Source organism: Podarcis melisellensis (genome assembly GCF_964234715.1).
Source record: "Podarcis melisellensis genome assembly, chromosome: 8".
Lineage (NCBI taxonomy): Eukaryota > Metazoa > Chordata > Lepidosauria > Squamata > Lacertidae > Podarcis > Podarcis melisellensis.
In genome coordinates, this window is record NC_138540.1 from 68079712 (window position 1) to 68095216 (window position 15505).

At 45.3% G+C, this 15505-nt stretch overlaps 1 protein-coding gene across 1 annotated transcript; it reads left to right on the forward strand.

The window, feature by feature from the left end:
- Nucleotides 1-5504: 5504 nt before the first annotated feature.
- Nucleotides 5505-14527, forward strand: LOC309375340 (putative transmembrane protein 244). The gene is made up of 5 exons (XM_081921035.1): nucleotides 5505-5589; nucleotides 8658-8731; nucleotides 9256-9381; nucleotides 12599-12643; nucleotides 13787-14527. Exons 1-5 carry the CDS (start codon nucleotides 5558-5560, stop codon nucleotides 13864-13866), a joined length of 357 nt encoding a protein of 118 aa, XP_081777161.1. The 5' UTR covers nucleotides 5505-5557; the 3' UTR covers nucleotides 13867-14527.
- The last annotated feature ends 978 nt before the right edge of the window (nucleotides 14528-15505 follow it).

The window sequence follows — 15505 nt, forward strand, 5'->3', positions numbered from 1 at the left end:
AAACTCCAGAGTAAAAAATTCTCTCTTCATTTTTGGTCTTCACGCAAGTAAACCATTTCTCCTAAGCTTGACACGTTGACAGTATTGGGCCCTGAGCATAGAGCACTGTGCCTTCTGTTGACATGCTTAATTTTTTGACACATTTTTTAATGTATGTGTAGGGGAGCAATCTATTGAAATAACCATTTTCTTCATATGTAAAAAGCTTCCATCTCCTTTCATAATGCTTCAGGCTACCAAGCTTCATTAGCTACAAAGCCAGGGACCTATTTTTCTAACTAATGATATTTTCTCGATTTGATTTCTTTTCCCTCTTCTAAATAATAATAATGAAATGGCGGGCAAAAGTCAAAGATAAACTGAGAGTAGCCAGATACTATGTGGGCAGAGGAAATGGAGGCTAAGCTATGCTAGCCTTCCTCAAGAGCTATGCCATGCCAACTGGCCCTGCAAGAAGGGTTGGAGAGGAAGAGGCTGGAAATGACATCACCAATGCTCCTGGAAGAGTCATGAACAGGACAGGCAGTGGTCAGCAGGGCAGTGAAGATGAGGTTGCATTGCACATCCGGCTTCAGAATGACAGGCACTGCTCAGGGTGGTGTGACCAGAGTCAGAGCCAATCCAATGTTCCTGGCACTGGCGCTGTGCTCACCTTGAGTTGAGCTCTTCATGCCTCAGAAGTCAGGTGCGAAACTCTATCCTGCCATCACTGACCCACTGACCACTACCGCACCAGAGAACGGCAATCTGATGAAGACAGCAAATGTTGATGCCCCTTAAAAATGGAGTGAACAGTGAGTGGGTTGTTCCATGGTAGACCCACCTATCAGAGAGTTGGAGAAGACAATTTTGCCCAACCTTCATGCAGTCAATGCATGGCTTGGGAACCCCCTGTGCAGCCTCTGCTTAAGACCTCCAATCAGGGGAGAGCCCACTAACCCTAGACAATTGGTTCCATGGATGCTCTTACCATCAATAAGTTCTTCCTAATGTTCATCCAAAATCTACCCTCGTGTACCTTAAGCCCATTACATGTACACCTGCTATCTGGGGCAGCAGAGAACAAGTATTTGTCTTCTTCAGTGCAATGCCCCTTCAAGGATTTTAAAAGTGCTATGATCCTGCCCCCATGCTCCCAGTCTTCTCTTCTGATCCCATCTCCCTCCAGGCAATTAGTTTCATTGTCAGATTACTCCTGTCACCAAGGTATTTTTGCCACTGGTCAGCTTGCTTTATGTATTGACTGCCATCTTCATTGCTTTCCTCTGAATCCATTCCAGCTTGCCCACATCTTTCTCTAAGTATGGTGTCTTGAGCTGGACGTATGAGGTCCAGCATGGAATAAAGGGGAACTAATACTTCATATGACTTGAGAACTCTGGCTCTATTAGGCTAAAATCACATTCACTTTTTTTTTTTTTTGCTGACTTACGTTCACCTTGTGATCTGCTGTGACCCTTTTCACAATCACTGTTTCCAAGCTAGGTGTCACTCGCTTGATGTTGTTGCATAAATGCAGAACTTTTGCATTTGTTTCTGTTGAATTTTCATTTTCATAGTTCCAGGCCATCCCTTCACATTCTGTCAAGCTCACTCTGAATTTTATTCTGTTTTCTGAGGTGTTGGCTACAGTTCCCTGTTTAGTGTCATCTATGGTAATACATCTATGGTAGTATATATGCCATCTATGGTAGTATATGGGGACGCGGGTGGTGCTGTGGGTAAAACCTCAGCGCCTAGGACTTGCTGATCGCATGGTCGGCGGTTCGAATCCCCGCGGCGGGGTGCGCTCCCATCGTTCGGTCCCAGCGCCTGCCAACCTAGCAGTTTGAAAGCACCCCTGGGTGCAAGTAGATAAATAGGGACCGCTTACCAGCGGGAAGGTAAACGGCGTTCCGTGTGCTGCGCTGGCTCGCCAGATGCAGCTTGTCACGCTGGCCACGTGACCTGGAAGTGTCTGCGGACAGCGCTGGCTCCCGGCCTCTAGAGTGAGATGAGCACACAACCCTAGAGTCTGTCAAGACTGGCCCATACGGGCAGGGGTACCTTTACCTTTTACCTTATGGTAGTATATGGGACGCGGGTGGCGCTGTGGGTTATAAACCACAGAGCCTAGAACTTGCCGATTAGAAGGTCGGCGGTTCGAATCCCCGCGACAGGGTGAGCTCCCATTGCTCGGTCCCTGCTCCTTCCAACCTAGCAGTTCAAAAGCACGTCAAAGTGCAAGTAGATAAATAGGTACCGCTCTGGCGGGAAGGTAAACGGCATTTCCATGCGCTGCTCTGGTTCACCGGAAGAGGCTTAGTCATGCTGGCCACATGACCCAGAAGCTGTACGCCGGCTTCCTTGGCCAATAAAGTGAGATGAACACCACAACCCCGGAGTCGGTCACGACTGGACCTAATGGTCAGGGGTCCCTTTACCTTTACCTTTTATGGTAGTATAGATGCACTCTTGAATGTCTGGGTAGGAATTTCTTCAGCATCGCTGAACAATGTGATCCCATCCCATGACAGATATTGAGGCCTATAAAAATCACCACCACAGGAGGCTACTCTACTAAGGTGAATGGGGACATTGGCCCACCAACCTCACTTTAGCTCCAGTCAGCCCCCACCTGCCAGTCTTCTTTCTTACAACCAGTTAGGGAGAGGCTCTGCTGTAGATCTTCCTGCCTTCTGCCTTAACTGTCCCAGTGGGTGTAAGTCACCCCGACCACTGTCATGGCAGACTGCCACAGTCCATAAGATTCTGCTCAGTCCTTATAATGTCTTCAACTCTTCCAGTCAAGGAACTGGCTGCTTTCCTTTGCTCCTCCCTCTTTCTCTGCCACCTCCGATCTTCGCCTCTAACAGGCTTTGCAGCTCAGACCTTAATCCTCTGCGGGAGAAGACCAGGCTCTCTCTTCTGGGCTACAGCTGCGCTTCACGAAATATTACCCTTGCTGTTATGAATCTTACATGGTGCCTCAAGGCAGCCACACAGCAGCCATCAAGGTAAAGCCCTTGGGGAACAGGGTACCTCTACTGAGCTGGGGGGCGGGAAACAGAGTCAGCTGCTGCGGAGAGGTTTGGGATGTCAAGCAGGGATTCACCCACACCACCTGCTCCTTATCAGCTTGAAGTCAGACTGCAGTATCTAAAGATAACTGTAGAATAGAATACCTCTATAATTCCAAAGATAGCTCTAGCATAGAATTCTCTAGCATGGGCCAGGAGAAGGTCCATGGGCATAGTCAGGGGAGGCAAGGGGGCAACTGTTCACCCTCCCCCCCAATCAAGTAAATAAATAAAAATACTTAACTAAATATCACTTGGATGATATTGTGGTGCATTCTAGCGAATGCAAGTGGCAACCTGACTGAGTGATAGATTTCTCAGTGGTTTGTAGTATGAGAAAAAACTACAGGAAGACAGAAGTCCTATTTTATCTATGTATGTATCTTTGTATTTATATTTTGAATAATAATAATAATAATAATAATAATAATAATAATAATAATTTATTATTTATACAGTGCCCATCTGGCTGGGTGGCTTCCAACAAAATATTAAAAATACAATAGAACAGTGTTTCCCAAACGTTTTTGGGCAACGGCACACCTGTTTACTGAAAAAAAATCTCGCGGCACACCACCATTAAAGCCCCGCCCCGTGACGTCAGCGCGCAGCGTCACGCCGGGAGGGACGCACAAAAGTGAAAGTTTTTTCCCTCCCCCTTGCTGGGGAACCTCCAAGCTTTGGGGGTGGGAGGAGGCAGCAGAGCGAGGGACTGAGGGACGGCGGCAACTGAGGCGGCGGCGGCTGAGGCAGAGCTGGGAAGGGGGTTTCCAGGGGACACGGCAGCTCCTCGAAAGGCTTCTCTCAGCTGCGCTCAATCCGCCTCGGAGAGGATTTCCCCTCCGGTCCCATGCGTTCGTTTGGGGCATCGCTCCGGCTGCTCCCTCTCCCGCCGCGCAGGAGCGATGCCTCTCTCTGGCTCTCCCTCCGCGCAGGCTGAGGGAGGGAGGGAGGGGCGCGTGTGACCCGTCTCTGCTGGGAGACCAAACCCAGCGAGGCAGAGTCGCGCGGAGGCGCCCAGGCAGCGCTGCCGGCTGCGAGGAGGAGCGCCAGGCAGCAGCAGGAGGCGCGGCCTCTCCTCGCCGCCGCCGCCCCGCCTCTCGCCGCCCGACTCGCCCGCCTCCCTCCAGGCATCTCGCGGCACACGAGGCAACGTCTCACGGCACACTCGTGTGCCGCGGAACACCGGTTGGGAAACACTGCAATAGAACATCAAACATTAAAATATATCAAGGTGGTATACAATTTATAGGAATAAAATCAGCAAAAAGTATCCGTAAAAAAACATTATTTAAAATAAACTTCATTAAATACCAGTTGGTTAAAAAGGAGAACATTCATATCTCAAAGGCCTGTCTAAACATTGAAGCTTTCAAAAGACATATGAAAGAAGGGAGGGATGGTTCTGGAAAGTCTTGTTACTAGCCTACATTATTGAAATTTGGTATGCAGAATGTGGCTTGTGAATCTGATAAGTAAACGTTAGGTAAAGGTAAAGGTACCCCTGCCCGTACGGGCCAGTCTTGACAGACTCTGGGGTTGTGCGCCCATCTCACTCAAGAGGCCAGGGGCCAGCGCTGTCCGAAGACACTTCCGGGTCACGTGGCCAGCGTGACATCGCTGCTCTGGCGAGCCAGAGCCGCACACGGAAACGCCGTTTACCTTCCCGCTGGTAAGCGGTCCCTATTTATCTACTTGCACCCGGAGGTGCTTTCGAACTGCTAGGTTGGCAGGCGCTGGGACCGAGCAGCGGGAGCGCACCCCGCCGCAGGGATTCGAACCGCCGACCTTTCAATCGGCAAGTCCTAGGCGCTGAGGCTTTAACCCACAGCGCCACCTGCGTCCCTTCTAAGTAAACGTTACCCTATGGGAATCAGGCACAGAGAGATTTGGAGAGAAAAATAATAAAGTTGCCTATCGTAGGAAGTACTTAACTTGGATAGAAAAGCTTCTCTCCAAGCTTACTAATCTATAGAGGAAACAAAGGCAGGTCTGAGAGAGTGAGGAGGAGGAGGAAGTTGTAAACAGGATGCAACCTAAGGCTTGTCAATCTAAACTTCAAAGGAGAGAGAGGTCAGCAGAGAGGCCAAAGGTACAGGGATAGTCTAGGAATCTGAATCCCCTTTTGGTCAGCTGAGTTGCACCTGAACTTCCAACAGAAATGAAGCTGTGCTTTTCCACACAGAAGCCCGTCATTTATTTGCTGCAGAAATGCTGTTTCTCTCAGGCGAATCCAATACCATTTCCAGTGCTCTGTCGGGTTGCAAAGCACCTTCAACAATCACCTGCAACTATTTGGGCCAGCTAACATAGGTACCCAATTCTTGAATGACTTCTCTCCTTTGAGGTGGCACCATTCAACTTTGCTCAGCAGGAAACCAACATAAAGTCGCCATGTGTACCAATCTGTTTCATTTCTTCTTCTTTCCTGGTTTGATTTCCAGACAATTGTTCTTCATATACTGCTGTGCCTCCTCATTTTCTACACAGTGTATTACATGACTGGAAGCATTTGCTGTGGAGCATTCAGGTGAGGCTGCTCTCTGTGAACCATAGATGTTACTCTCAACCTCTCCTGTTAGCATCTCCCACAAGCGTTCCGTCTTCCTGCTGCTGCTCCTAATAAGTGTTTGCGAATGTTCTTTTCCCCTTCACACCTGACACAATGCCTAATTACAGTGTAGGCCATTTATTTTAATTTCCCTTTAGCTTTGTGCTGTTACAAAATACACCTGACAGCATGTTCCTGGGAGTCTTAAGGCTTGTGGTCAATGTTAGTCACACTCAGCGTAGATCTATTGACATCCTTTACTGTATTTATTTCATTCATATCCCAACTTTTTCTCCAAGGAGCAGAAGGCAGAGTACAGGGCTTCCCCCTTCCTCATTTAATTCCCACAGCAACCCTGTGAAAATTAAGCAACTATTAATATTAACTAATGAACATAATGTTATTAATGTCTATATTAATGGATATGATTAACTTAGGTCCATTAATTTCAGTGGGTGTACTCCAGGAATAAACACACACAGACAGACATAAAGTTTTGATTCTTGTCCATTGTCTTTTAACTGGTTGTTTAAAATTATTGTTTTTTTCTATGTTTTTATTAATTGTATTTATCTGTTTAAATAAATATATAAAATAAATTAATAATAATAATTGTAAACATCTCTTTCAGTTTTAGTGTCTGTTTCTCATTTTCACACATTAAGTTCAGTTTGCCACAATTCTGCTTCAGTCTGTGATTTTTTTTTTAAGTCCTCAAAGAAGTTTGCCAGCATTTTAGTAATAATAATAATACATTTATTGTCAATGTACAACCTGTGTACAATGAAATTAACCAAGCCTCTCCCCCACAAACACTAAATCTCATTGCACTCTGTGTGCTTGTTGCATAACACACCAACCCCGAAAATCAGTTGCACTATATTATTTTCTGTTCAGCCCACGGATAGTAACTGTTTTTTAGCCTGTTGGTACAACTGATTATACTTCTATATCTCCTGCCTGAGGGTAGATTAAAAACGTGCTGGCTGGGGTGTGAATGGTCCCTGAGAATTTTTCTCGCTCTCCTAAGGCAACAATCCCTTGCGATGTCATCTAGTGGGCTCAGGGGACAGCCCATGATATCATGTGCTGTGTTCACCACCCTCTGTGAAGACTCATTCCTCCTGATATACACATTCTAGTATGCATTTTTTGCCTAATACACTTTTTCTTTTGGAAAGCTTTCTTCTTGAAGGTAGCTGGCCATTGGGCTAACAAACGTTTCCCACTCCGATTTAAACCAATGAGGCTTTCTTCCAAGTGTAGCTACATTTAAGACCAAAGTGATTACCCATCCATCAATGATAAACATTTATGAGTGCCTAGCTTGACTCCCATTGTTGGTTAACCTCCCAACCTGGCAAGAAGAGCAATGATTTGTAATAACTCACACAAAATGTCTGGGGAAAAAGAGTACTTAAGCCTTCAAGGGTACTGGGTGGCTTTGCCAAGTTGTCCAATCTGACAAAGTTGTTGGGTGAAACCGTAGATCTCTTTGGGCAAAGTGGACAAAGTAATCAATCAGAGTTACATGAAGCAAGCAGAACCCACAGCAAAATATTGCAATTTTGAGTTCCTTTTCAGGGTTCTAGTTGGGTGCATGAACACAATTACCTTTCTGCAATACCTACAACAGCCTATCACCAGGGCTGAGTGGAAGCTGGGGGAAGAGTTTGCCTAAGGCGGTGGTGGCCAAACTCAGCCCTCCAGATGTTTTGAGACTACAACTCCCATCATCCCTAGCTAACAGAACCAGTGGTCAGGGATGATGGGAATTGTAGTCCCAAAACATCTGGAGGGTTGAGTTTGGCCACCACTGGTCTGAGGCAACTAGTGGAGGCCCAAACTACACAGTAAGTTAAATGCACAGTTATATTTCATGTATCTGGGCTTGTTGTCTGTTAAATAGCAGCTCTCTCTCTCTCTGATCAGGATCATACAGGATTGGAGAGGGCTGAATCTTTTCTTGCCCACCATGCTCTCATATAAACCTGTAGCCCCTAAAACTGCCATTGTCACTAACAGTTTGCTGCAGAGTTTTTTTAATTTTATTTACTATAACTTTTTAATGGATTTATAAACAAGGATCATAGGAATAATAAATGATACAAATAAATAGACCAAGTCTTCTCATGCCATGTGTATACCACAAAAGGAGCATAATTAATCTTCAGTGATATCTGAAGCATATGGTTCATTATTAGCGGTCAGTGTATAAGTTCTTGGTTTGTGAATTGGTTTAAACAAAAATAAAGGGGAGCAGGACAGAACAGAGATAACAGATAAAGTTCAACATTGCATAGCCAAATGCTTAATCAGAAGCCTTTGTGGTTGTGCTTCGATTAAGTATGAGTCATAGTCATTTCTCCCCTACTGTTACCAATGAAACAGTTGGTATATTGAGGAACGTGGAGGGGCGGGTTCAAAGGGAATATGCTATATGCTTAAATTAAATTTAGATAAATCCGATTGAAGCAAATGATGATGAGGTTATTCATTTTCTGGAATACTGGCATACGTTATGAAATTAAACCACACCAGAGTAAACCCATCTTTCCTGACCTGTTCATGTTCCAGCGATAGTTTATTTGTTAACCTCTTAAGGAGGGCTGTTTCAGTTTATTGCAGAATTGAGATTCAAATGCTCAGCTTCTGCACTTGGAAACATCATGTGGGATAAAGTGGACCTTGCTCGGAATCAGCAAGAGTTAGAAGATGTCAGTGGAATTTACAAGCACCACCATCGTAACAGTCATGAAGCTTCTAGCCAGTGTGGTGTAGTGATTAAAAGCGGTAGACTTGTAATCTGGTGAACCGGGTTCGCGTCTCCGCTCCTCCACATGCAGCTGCTGGGTGACCTAGGGCCAGTCACACTTTTCTGAAGTCTCTCAGCCCCACTCACCTCACAGAGTGTTTGTTGTGGGGGAAGAAGGGAAAGGAGAATGTTAGCCGCTTTGAGACTCCTTCGGGTAGTGATAAAGCGGGATATCAAATCCAAACTCTCTTCTTCTTCTACTGAGTTTAATCTCAAGTACTTTTCTTTCCAGGCTCAACAACTTTGGCATGCTTATCCCTTTTGAATTCAACATGGAACCATCTTATTCAAATCCCAAATTTCTGGGTGAGTTGGTGAAACCCTTTAGTTCATAGAAATAGCATTGCCTTTGAGGGTGGGGAAAGAACAGAAGCATCAAGGTATGCCTATGATGCAAAACTCAGAGTAGACCCATTCAAATTAATGGACCAAAGTTAGTCATGATGATTAATTTCATTAGGTTCACTTTAATAATAAATAATAATAATAAGTTATTTTTCATACTCCGCCCATCTGGCTGGGTTTCCTCAGCCACTCTGGGTGACTCCCAACAGAATATTAAAAACACGATAAAACATCACACATTAAAAACTTCCCTAAACAGGAACTTTGAATAGGACTAGCATCGGATAAAACCTAGAAAGTCTAAAATGAATAGCCTCTGTATAGAACACGACATCAAAGACATTTTGCTCTACTATACAGGAGAACGACTGTAGTTTAGAATTTTAGCTGGGTGCTGTTATCCCCCCCCCCCCAATTTATAATCCAGAATATCTGGATTCCACCAGGTCATTGAAGGCTTTCCTTCCCTTTTCCTCCTTCCTAAGCAAACGTTCTGTCGATGGAGACCACCTTTCTGATCAGCGGCCTCCTTTTCGCTGTGCTACTGAAACGCTGGGTCTGGGATTATACCATCACTGTTACCATGGCCCATGTGCTCTTGACTGTTGCAGGTGAGTTCAAGGCAGTCATGTGCTAAGTTGGAGGGACCCTTTCAAGGATGGAAAAAGGAGCAACGTTTGGCACTGGACTGCAGCTTTCATGGACCAGTGAAGTAACAGCCAACTGTCCAGCTATGATATTACCATATTGGCCTGAATATAAGCCTCACTCCCCCCCCCCAATCCAACCATGAAAAGTTAAAGTGTGCCTTATATTCATGACCTTACAGTATGCAGCCAGAAGCACAGGGCAAACAGTGCCAGGAGCGTGGCAAAGTGGCGCCCGCCCTGTGCGTATTCCCCTGTCCTCTCCCCCCAGGCTGGGAAGGGAGAGGGTGAGATAGGGGAAAGGCCATTGGCAACGCAGCGTGGCTCCCCACCCCCCATAAGAAGCCAGGAGCAGTGAGGAATGGAGCAGGTTATATTCAGGTATTTTTTTTTTCTTCTTTTTTTTAACTCTCCAATTTTAATGGTGCGGCTTATATTCGAGTACAGCTTATTTTCGGGCCAATACGGTATAAGTCATGTTCAAATCTTTTGTTTATTTATTTAAATTATAAACTGCTTCATTTTTCTACAAAGGTTTCTAAGCGGTTTATAAGTCGCCCCCAAAGCGAGTTCATACAAGGGAGTACTGTATAATACAAATTCCACATGCAATGCAAAACAGTATTACTAATCACCATCATAATAATGACTTCAGATGGTATATAAGGCTTGTCCAACTCAGAGTAGACCCACTGACATAAACATGACCACCTATAGTCTTCACTTCAGTGGGTTTACTTGAGTAGGATTTAGAACCTTCCACATTTTAAGTTAACATAATTAAACAACTAAGAACTGACTGCAAAAGGAATTTATTGATGAAAGAACAAAATATATCCAGGTTATGGGCAGGAGAGAAATGTAATTCACTTTGTATTTAAAGGCAGACTAACCTAAGCTGCACTTAATGAAACCAGATGAAAAACAATAGGCAGGCATCCTTCAAAGTTTGCATTTATCCGAATTTTGCAATGCAGGTTGTCAGCTAAGCAATGAGTACAAAAATGTATTAGGGTAAAGTGTGCATTAAAAATGCTTTATCAGCAAAAATTACATAAAATGTGTTATATCAGGGGAGATTGTTTTGCAAAAATGGATACATTTGTGACCTTCCCATTCACACCAGCCAGCACGCCAAGTAGTCAGAGGAATGATGGGAGTTGTAGTCCAATGCCACTGGTTCCCCACTCCTGGCCTAAAAAGTTCACCCAGCAGACAAAGCCAACTTTTCCCTTCTTCCCACAGGCATCCTCTCCACCCCCACCACCCTAGAAGCATCAGTAACAGCTAATGATCCTGCAAAATCAAATTTAAAAACAGCTTTAAAGCAAATATGAACATTACCAAGGAAGAGAGCGTTGTTTTTAAATAGCTTGCAAATGGCTGGCACCCGCCTCTTCTCTCATGTCCCTGCCTCCGCTATCGTTCTGTCCCATTAATCCCTGTGCCATGTGGAACCATCTTTCCTTCTCTCCCATCATGGCAGCAATGATAACAGGGAAGAGCCTTCCATTTCTCTTGCGCGCTGAAATGCCAGAAAGACAGGCACCGACATCTGCAGCCTGCTGGTGCTAATGGACTGGAAAAAGGCACCCATCACTTCGCTGTCACCATGAGAGGTGCAATGCTCCCCCTCGGCTTCCCGTGTCAATTGCGTTGCTGGGGGGCATCTATGGAAAAGACTAATTGCTTAGTCATAAGCAAAGCAATTTTTGCTAAATGGGAGCCAGACACGTGCGCTTTAGTAGAAAGGATTGTGTTGCTCCTGTGCCACAGTCCCCATGCGTTTTCCGATGAGGGATACTTCATCGGCCTCCAACATGGGCATGATTTGTTGGCATCCTGGCTCGGGCATGATAAACTGCAGCTGCTTCTGCTGCCAAAGCAAGGTGCAGTCACTCTCTCTCCCCCCTTTAAAATTGTGACTCGGAGGGAGGCAAACTTCTGTGCTCCAAGATTGAGATGGATGGATGAAAGGGCTAAGATAGGCAAATTAAGAGATGATTGATGAGCGAAGCAAGGAACGGGGAAGAGCCGCACAAAGAGATGAATGGACTTGCAAACAGATAGATGAGTCAGGTTTATTGGATTTGCTATGCCAGAACAGGGTGGTAGCCACCTACTTTAGTAGTCCAGCACACACCTGAAAGGAGCTCAGCCCCCATGCTGGAAGATGCTGCACTGGAAGGGAAGAGGAGGATCCGGACCAATAAACTCTAGTTTTGTCCCCATCCTCCTCCAAAAGGGCAGAGACAGAGAACACAGAAGAGGAGGAAGAAAGAAGGCAGGCAGGTGGGGCAGTGACCCATTCACTCTAATGGTCCCACCTCTGTTGTGTATGTATGTTGCAAGTACAGTTATCCTGAGTACTGGTGGGTCACACAAGATGGAGAGGAAAGATGAATAGGTAGCAGCAGCAAGGCCAGGAGGCTCCAAGAGTTGGTAGTGGATCCTGCACTGAGGTATGGGCTTTGGCAGCTGTCAAACAATGCTAACCCAGAAGTCAGCCTTGCTTTTTATGTACTATCACAGTTCAAGGACTCCTTCCAACTAGGAAAAACACTCAAAGCAGGGCCAGAAGGATGTATGGTTGAGGAGAGCTCTGAGAGCCAGATAGAGGGCCTTAGAAGGCCACATTTAGTCCTCGGGCCTACAGTTTCCTGACCCTTCAATAAGGCAAAGTTGTGCTTCAAGTTACTGAAAACGTTAGTAGTAGAGGCAGCAAAGGGACCTTGGACCCTGGAATGCCACATTTCTCCGATACAGTCTTTCCTACCAAATAAATTATCCTTTACAGCAGGGACTGGCAAACTAAGGTCCGCGGGCCGCGTCCAGCCCAATTGCCCTCTGGATCTGGCCCGTGAATGGTTCTGCAATCGCTGCTTGGATTGGTGCGATCGCCCTTTTTTTTCGGTCACCAATTTTGGGTGATTTGCCCCCCTCCCTCCCTCCCTCACTGTGGTGGCAGTGGAGGTAGGCAGGGAGGGGAGGGGCTGCGGGAGAGAGAAGCCCCCTCCACCGCGTGTGTGTGCTCCTGTGCACACAGTCCGGCCCGCTAATATGTCTGGGGGGTGGTGAACCGGCCCCTTCCCAAAAACGTTTGCTGACCCCTGCTTTACAGTATAGTGATGCCGGCATATCTCCAATTTTTCAGCTGACTTTTCTGACCTGTCTTTTGCAGTAATGAAAGAATTTCCTCTGGTTTGGCAATGGTGGCTGGCACTTGGTAAGATTATTTTTAAAAAGCCAACTCTGCTTTCGAAGGGATAGTATAAGGTCTGCAGTATTCAAAGTCCATCCAACATGCATTGCTTTGTTTGGGAGTTCACACCTCTGACTGACAGGGTGTTGAGGGCTGGGTCAAGGTGGCCCTCTCACCTTCACCGTGCTGTGCCCAGACCACCCAGTTTGTTGATTTTGTCAGGAAGAACCTGAAAACAGGTTTCCTACCTTCACTCTGATCTGCTAACTCTCATTGGCTAGTTATACGATTATGTCAGCTTCAGAAGGGCAATGCTTCCTGGTCTCATTCCGGCTTCTCTTGGGTAAAGGAGAGCAAAATGATGTCCAGTAGTGGTGGATTTGCTACTAACAGGACCATGAACAGGCAGCAAAGGGACAAAAAACATGAGCAAAGAGTGGATCTGCATAAAGATGTGCCCCACTCATCAAACCCCCTTTTTCAAGCTAAAAGAAGTTAGAGAACATCTAGTAATATACACTCATCAGTCACCACTGCAAGGAAGAGCCAGGACCCACAAGTTACCCAGCTGCCCAAGAATAAGTGCCCTAAGAATTCCTGAAACTGGTTACTAGGTAGTTCATTTCTTTTATGGAGGTATTTTCCCCTGTGGTCATTGTTAAGCTTTGAAAGGGAGGAAGTTGCTGCAGCAACATTAACAGCATTGTTAGGCTATCTTGCAGTAGGGCAGGGGTTGCAAACTAAGGTCTGGGGGCCAGATGCAGCCCAATTGCCTTCTCAATCCAGCCTGTGGATGGTCCGGGAATCAACGTGTTTTTACATGAGTAGAATGTGTCCTTTTATTTAAAATGCATCTCTGGGTTATTTGCGGGGCATAGGAATTAGTTCTCTCCCCCCCCCCCCATATAGTCCAGCCCACCACATGGTCTGAGGGATGGTGGACTGGCCCACGGCTGGAAAGGGTTGCTGACCCCTGCAGTAGGGTATGTGATGCCCTCCAGCTGCCTTATTTCTTCTCTTAATCTTACTTGGTTGCGAGTTCCTGTAAACCACCATAGAAACCTGTAATCAGTCAGAAAGGAATGATGTAATCTTAAATAAATTATTAGCAGAGGATTAGGTTAATTTAGACAATATTTCATATGCTGATTTACCTTCCCTCTGCAGCCAGCGGCCTCTTCATCATGATTTGCAGTGGAGAACTCGTGACTTACCTTGCCTGCTCCAACACAGACAGCCTTCTTTAAGATCAAAGCGGCCTCACTTCTTCACATCAACACACAGCGCAAGGCACTCCCTGCTCATCGGAAAGGGACCATGTAGCATGCAAAAGGTCCCAGTTTCAATTTCAGGCTTCTCCAGTTAAATCAGGGGTGGGGATCCTGCAAACTTCTAGCTGTTATTGGATTCCAAATCCCATCAACCACAGCCAGCATTGTCAACAGTCAGAGATTGGGGGAATTTGAGTCCAACACTTGGAGCATCACAGGTTTTCCATCCCAAAGTTAAATGAATCCCAGGTAGAAGGGAATGTGAAAGACCACTGCCAGAGACCCTAGAATAGAAAATGCTGACCTAGATGGACATACAGTCTGATTTTGGCAGTGTATGGCAGATTCTTCCAGCGTTCCATTTGAAAAAGACAGGCTGACAAGGGTGCCTAAGCAGACGGCAGCATTTAGCTGTGAATCAGTTACAAATATCAGCTTACAATGTGGCCTTGATTAAACAAATTGCTAATTTTAGAAAATATTTTAAATACCTTACAAAAACTGCAGAAGGCAAGCACCATCTAATATAGGCACTCCTTCCAGTGCAAGAAGGGAGGTGCCTCTGGAGTCTATGGTGTCATCTGCTGCAACACACACGTACTGAAACAATTAATGTTTTCTCCCCCTTAGAACTACTGTTTTTGTACAACTATATGTAATATCATTGTCTTTTGTTTATTAAAACATTTATAGCCTGTTGATGCAAAATAACAACTCAGGACTGCTTACAACATATATACTAATGGGGTCTGCACTGGCAGTAACTGACCAGGAATGAGATCTTGGGGTTGTATTGGATAGCTCAACAGAAACGTGGGGCAGCTGTGGAAAGTGGCAAATTCCATGTTAAAGATCATTAGGAAAAGCAAACTACCATTATAAAAATCTATGTGAGACCACACTTGGAATACTGTGTAGAGCTGAGCTTTCAAAACTTTTCATGTTGGTGACATACTTTTTAGACATGCATCATTTTGTGACACAGTCATTCATTTTTAGCAGCAAAACGGAGGTTAAACTAACCCCTTCCCAGCTCCGAGAAGAGCACAGGGAGTGTTCACATGACACACCTACACACTGCAGTCGACACACATATTGCACCACACAGTTTGGAAAGCTCTGGTGCAGAGTTTTGGTCACTGCAAAAAATAAAATAAAGATATTGTAGAGCTGCAAGGGGGCAATCAAAATGTTCAGAATGATCCCTAAAAACAAGCCCTTTGAAACCCCAAATTCTTCAAGTTCATGGTATCACCAACACTTAGAAAATCAATTCATACTCTAGAAATAAAAGAAATATTGACTGATTTTGCCAGGGCTATCACACAATTTCTTTCTGGGCTTAAAACATTTCTAATGTTTTATCTCCAATCTCTGTGGGCTGATATACTTTCTCATCATAATTAGTCCATGCACTGATAACTTTCATCAAAGCCCAGCACAGCCGTTCTCATTTTATGCTTATGTGTGTGTGTGCTAATGCGTATAAACATACAAGCTTCTACACTGCCCAAGTCTAATGTGTGAAAGCACCATATAAGCTATTAAAGCAATACCATGAAATACCCCAGAGGCTGATATAGCAACACTACGTGACTGAACAGCTTCAAGAGTG